Genomic DNA, 6,230 nt, shown 5'->3' with positions numbered 1-6,230 from the left:
GAACCCGTGTCCCCTGCATCGGCAGGCGGACTCTCAACCACTGCGCCACCAGGGAAGCCCCAGGCTTCTCACTTATATCTCTTCTCCTCCATTATCCAAGCTCCTATATCTCTCTAGTAATCACCTATGTTATATCTATAAACTTTTCCTGGCTCTCTCTCTCCCTTACCTCTCAGGCATTACTAATTGCTCTTTGTTCTGGCTTGTAGTCACACTGTATACATCTAACCTTTATTAACGTTTATTACATCTTACAGTAAGACAAACATAGTGGGGCACCCCTACGAAATTATATGCTCCTAGAGGTCAGGGAATGAGTCTTACTCATCTCTGAATGAGTAAGCAGCTAGTGAATATTACATGAATAAATTCCTAGCTCAAGGATGGTAGTCAAATTTTGCCCTGCATCTCAGCTCATCTATTGGTAATGGCTGCCTATGTTGGGGATGATTCAGAGCTGGATCTGGGTTCAATGGGAAAAGTGTCAAGATTGCTAGGTGAGGGGTATGGCAGCATGTGGGCTAGGTATTTTCCAACCCTGAGCTGAATTAAGAGACTGTGAAGCTTTAACTATCAATTTAAACTGCCTGAGGAATTAGGTGATGAATGAGAAACAGAAGGGAGAGACTTCTTCATTCAGGTGCTGTTGTATTTGACGTGTCTGTGGTGACCTATAATTGGGAGTCAGAGGTTGAGTAGGGATGTTCAAGTGCCCAGGTCTGCAAATGTGGAATGGTAAAGAATGATGAGGCCCTCTGATGGCAGACTCTAGGTTTAGCTCCCAATGGGAGATGTCTTAACCCTTTTTAGCTTAACCTCATCTTTCTCCCCCCTTAGAGATTTTCCTGCTACCCGACTAAAACAGGCACCATTCTATAAGCATGAAGCCTTTCCTAGGCTAGCTTGGGCTTTCAGCATGTGCCCGAGTTTTCTCCTATTTGGGGCTCTAGCACAACCATAAAGAAGCCTCACTTTGGTCTGTCCCACCCTTTCTGACTTGTGAATAATGCTGAACATACCTGAAGATTCCAGAGTCCACTTTTTTCCCCTGGCATGTTTAATGCCAGGAAAAATGGACAAGTATTTGAGTATTTTATGGGGGAAAAAGGGCCAAAACCGTGTGACATTGCTGATTTGAGTCCTGGTGGTTTAGCAAGCTGCCCTGAAGAGGGAATCTAAAGGATTTTCAGTTGTCAGGTTTCTAAAGAAGACCTTGAAAAACAGGCCCACAGCCTAAGATGTCTTACATTCTGACAGTAAGAACCATTCTAAGTATTTTTACATGATGTTCAGCAGAGATGTATCTTTCCTATGTAATTAAGCTTTTAAATGATACCTGCCTAGCTTTTCTTCTGAGCAGTGTGTTTCTGACATTGTTCCTTTCTAACTTTCAATGTCCTCTCTTCCCTCTTTCCCACCCCACTGTTCCTTTAAACCTTACATGTGGAAGCATGGCTCTGGTTTAGGAAGAGCCTGTATGTCTACCTTCTGAGGGTTGGCCACATTTCACAGGCCACCTCACCAATTAGCCCCGAGTCAACAAGCAGCGCTGTTACATAAGGAGCCTGGTTCCTGCCAAATGTTGCCATGCCAGAGTAAGGAGAGGATAAGGAACCCCTCTAAATTTAGCATCTAATTGGCAGCCATGGAGAGTGAGGCCTCAGAGTAAACCCTTGGAGAGCTGGGGTTCTGCTGCCTTTTATGTGCCTGGAAAATGTATTGTTCCTTCTCAGAAAACTTTTCAGCTTGGTCTGAATTTGGCAAATTTCTCCTCCCTACTTGCAATTCACCTACCTCCTCATGTTCAGATTTGAAACCCTTCAACAGTTCCTATCAAGGACTACGAGAAGACTGGTCAGTCTCTCTGCTGTGAGTGATTTATTCATATTCAGCCTATTGATTTCATGTGATTCTGTTTTGCTTACTTATTTATTCATCATAACAATAGCTATCATTAATTCTGTGTGCCAGGCACTTTGCATACATTATTTCTCTCAACAAAGCTGTGAGATAACATTGTCTCCATCATTTGACTAAGGAAAGAGAAGCTCAGAGAAGTTAAATGAATGTCTGAGGTTATTTAACTATTAAATAGTTGCATCGAGACTTGAACCCAGAACTTATACACTTTTTCAGTAGGCCACATAGCCTTAGATGGATTAATGAGGACAGTTATTGCGCATGGCAAGAAAGAAGACACTGAGGAAAATATGAGCATTAGAGCCAAGGAGTCTGTAGACAGATGGGGTTCCTTCTCTTCCACCTTGCGTGGAACTTTTATTTAGTTCCTACGGAGCCTAGCCCTTATGAGCTAAACAGTATAATTAAGAAGCTCTTGTTTATTTGCATTTTAGACCAAAAGTGTAATGTTGTTCAGAACTAGGTATTTTATAATCAAGTGCTGATGAGTGTACCCTTTTAGGTGTTGATTGAACAAAACAAATATGTAAATAATTGGTATAACCTGTTTGAAAACCACCAGCCTTTTAAATTTACCAACAGATTGTCTTTGCATGGTCATATGAAGATAATATCTATTTATTTTACCTTCAGCTTAAAATGACCCAAGCAAGGCTGAGGGTCAAAGGAACTTCTTTTGGCAGGGGTGGGGGGAGAGTGGAGGATGGCAAGGGACACAAGGTATTTGAGGGTGGTAAGAGAAAGAAGAATACTGGAATATATTAAGAGTTCTAATTTTAATTCTGCCACTGAGCCACTGATGAACTGTGTAACCTTGGAAAAGTCACTGTACCTTAGTTTTCCTTTCTGTAAAATGAGTTTAGACTAGCTGGTTTCTGTTGGCCCCTTCCCATGCTAGAATTCAGTATTCTTTCTGTCCATGAATTCAATGCAAGATTTGGATCAAGTGTATGTTTGGGTTTTGTTTATATAGCAGAAATGTCCTGTCCCGTCTCTGGGCTCTGTGATTTGAATACAGTACTAAGAAGTTCAGGTGGATCTACAGCCTAGTCTCCCAACCTGCCATGAGTTGGGTTACCTTTAAGACATTCCTAGGTGCATATGAAGTTAACTACACCCTAATTATATTGGGTGCTCTTTAAAGAAGATTTCTGTGTGGGATCTGTAGGAAAAGCCGTTTGTCTTTCTTCTCCATGATCTTTCCTATTTTAGAAGCTTGTGTTTGAAAATACCAGTAATGCTGATATTTTTAGCTATTCCTTTTTCTCCACTCAGTTGCTCAAGAGCAGGATCCATGCCTTATTTAAAATCTATATTCCTAGTTTCTAAACGTCAGTGCACAGTTCAATAAATACGGATTGAATAAATAAAGGGTTGCTTCCATTTCCCTTAAAAAGCCATGCTTCTCCCCTATCCTCAGTTCTGGGAGGTCTTAGCCTTGCTCTTCATGATACCTTGCAGGTTTGTGTATGTGTGGGATACCACAAGCAGGAGGATTTTGTATAAGCTACCCGGCCACGCTGGCTCCATCAATGAAGTGGCTTTCCACCCCGACGAACCCATCAGTAAGTCTGTCCTGACTGTGGGGAGAGGGAAAGTGAGGGAATCTCCCTAAAGAGCCCTAAGAATACAGAGGCAGAGGTGGGCATCTGTTTTATGTGAATTTCCATGCAAACAGTCTTTATGGGTATCGTTGACAGTCTCACCATTGTTCTAAGTGGTGAGGGTAAGAGCAATGATCCATTTTCTTAATCTCAAAGCGGGGGTTGGTTAGTCTGTTTATTTCTAGTTCTTTTGAGTTTACTTGCTTCAGGTCTATGATTCAGTGATGTAGCTGGATAAAAGAATGATGTTTCTTAATGTTCAGATATAAATTTCAACTTAACATTTTATTGGCTAGCTAAACTAGATAATGAGCTTCGAATTTAAGGAGAAAATGAAACTTTCTCCAAGCGGACACACGTTTACAAAATGACTGACAAAGACATTGATTCTTCTCTTCTAGAATGACTGAGAAGGTCTTTTTCTTAAGGTTTGAGTGACAAGGGACATCAGGATTTAGACCCTGATAATGTATTTCCCATAGCACAGTCCACCCTCATGGTTTTGAGAGGACTTGGATTGAAAAGTCAGACTGTAGTGTAGTTTCCTGTGAATGGTGTTTAAGAGGAGAGGAATTTAAGCTAAGTCCAATTGCTCTTTTATACCAAAATTGCCTCTTAACATAAGAGCCCTTGAGCACCAGGTCTCCTTGAGCCTTCATTATTTCCAGTTATCTTCTCTGTTCTTTTCACCTCAGTACTCTCAGCATCCAGTGACAAGAGACTATATATGGGAGAGATTCAGTGAAGATATGGAATGGAAGACTCCACAAGGCTGCTTGACCCGGAGACCTCAGACAGCATAAGTGGCATCAAATGATGCCCAAGCCAGCATCCTCCCTTTAGATGAAGATCATTACTAGCAAGAAACGAGGAGGTGGCCATATTCCAGCAACCACAAGTATCCCAGTATCCTATTTCATCAGGATGATTAAGGCAACCTTACAGTGGCCTCTTAAAACCACCTGCCAGATTTCAGGGATTGATTTTTTTTTTTCCTCTTTTTTTTTTTTTTTTTTTAAAGTAAGATTTCTTCAAAGGGACACACATTGGTTGGTGCATAGTCTCCTGTTTCCTAATTTAGGCTGAAGACAGGGAATGTGACCAAAATTTATTCGTTGGGGATTTTTTTTTTTTAACTCAATAACTTGTATGATATTTTCTTTCTTTGTTTCTTTGACTCATTTTGTATTAAAAGCCAAATAGATGCCTTTTTACAAGAGCCATATGGATTGGATTTATTGCTGTCTTTTCTTTGAGGCTTGACCACTGTAAATCTAAGCAGAGCATGATGTGGCCAGGGAATACATACAGTCCATTTGAACTTCCGAGAAGCTGAACATAGTCTGTGTCTACTCTGCCTCCTGCCAAAAGCACTTTTCTGAGCAGCAGTCCCTACCCTCCGGTTTCCTGAAGTGGGCAGATTTGGGGCATTCTCAGCTGGTAGCAATAGAATTGGCTGGAATGCTGTATCAAACTCAACTCAAAAGGAATATGAGAAAGTTTTGGTGCTGCTGGGCCATGACATTGTCTAAGACTTTTTTTTTTTTTATCATTGTGCTTGTCTTTCTTAAACTGACAGGCATTAAGAAATGCTATTAGTTGCCTTCTACCCCCACAACAGGTACTGTCTCTGGCTCACGGGGTGACTCTGCCCGGCACACAGATCAGCACTGATGAATCCCATCTGGCATTGGGGAGCACAGTGTGTCTTTTCTGAATCTCCTACCTCAACACAGAGGTCTTCACACCTCCAACCTGTTCTGAACGTGTTTGGTTTTATACTTTTAGCTCACAAACGGAATCATCTACTTAAGTTATAGAAGAAGATAGTTTTAAGTGAGCACATGTCCAAGATTTAACTCATTAATGAAGGAACCAGCAGGGTGATAAACCTGTCAAACCAATTACTTTTAGTACAGTGAATAAAGTATGAAGTTTATTCACTTTACACTGGAAACGGAAAGCACTTTATTGTTCCTGGAAGTTAAGGAAGTTTCACAGATCGATTATGCTTAGATTGGGACTTAGAGAATGAGTAGGACTTTGCCAGTGGGCAAAAAACGTGCATTCTAAGAAACAGCAGGCACAAGCTTGAAAGCTTGGTGTGTTTCATGAACCAAAAGAACTCAGCATGGTTAGTGATGGGGCCAAATTAAGTAGGAGCCAAGTGCTGGAGAGCTTGTACTATAATTTATCTTATAGGTTCAGGTTTCCTAAAGTGTATTCCACAGAACACTGTTTCCCAGGTTTCTTAGGTACTTTGGGCATAAAGATCCCATGCTCACATAAGTTCAGGAAAGACTGGGTTAAATAAAGTGAAATAGCATTCCTTTACTGCAGGAATGCTTAGAACCTTTACTAAGTAGAGCGAGATCTTCGAAAGGAATGGTGACTCAAATTTCAGACCTAAGCAATAATTATAGATACGGTTATGCCTTTAACCAGAAGAGACTTGGCCAAAGATAGTTTTCAAGCCACTTTTCACACCTCTATCACAATCACAGTTTACTCCCTAATCCCTTATAAATACCCGGTCTACATACCTCACAATTAGTCCAGTCCCCTCCACACACCCTCATCTTCCTTGGCTTGGGGTAAAACAAGGCTTGAACTTGGACGCTGCACTTTTAAAAGCCTACCGATCCCTTGAGAAGTTGGCAATGATTGGGAAGAACCAAGGCTCTGGAGGCTGCAAGGGCTTTCCTC

General features: G+C 41.3%; 1 protein-coding gene across 1 annotated transcript in view; it reads left to right on the top strand.

The window, feature by feature from the left end:
• SNRNP40 (small nuclear ribonucleoprotein U5 subunit 40) overlaps positions 1–4,743 on the top strand; it is a 38,412-nt gene extending 33,669 nt beyond the window's left edge. Inside the window, exons 9-10 of the mRNA XM_007128470.3 lie at positions 3,382–3,485; positions 4,220–4,743. Coding sequence (XP_007128532.1) covers positions 3,382–3,485; positions 4,220–4,269 — 154 coding nt within the window. The 3' untranslated portion in view covers positions 4,270–4,743. The remainder of the gene's footprint in view (positions 1–3,381; positions 3,486–4,219) is intronic.
• Positions 4,744–6,230: the final 1,487 nt, after the last annotated feature.

The sequence above is a fragment of the Physeter macrocephalus genome, chromosome 3 (assembly GCF_002837175.3).
Source record: "Physeter macrocephalus isolate SW-GA chromosome 3, ASM283717v5, whole genome shotgun sequence".
NCBI classification, from domain to species: Eukaryota; Metazoa; Chordata; class Mammalia; order Artiodactyla; family Physeteridae; genus Physeter; species Physeter macrocephalus.
Note: the sequence above shows the minus strand (reverse complement) of the source record. Positions and strands in the feature narration are given on the sequence as shown.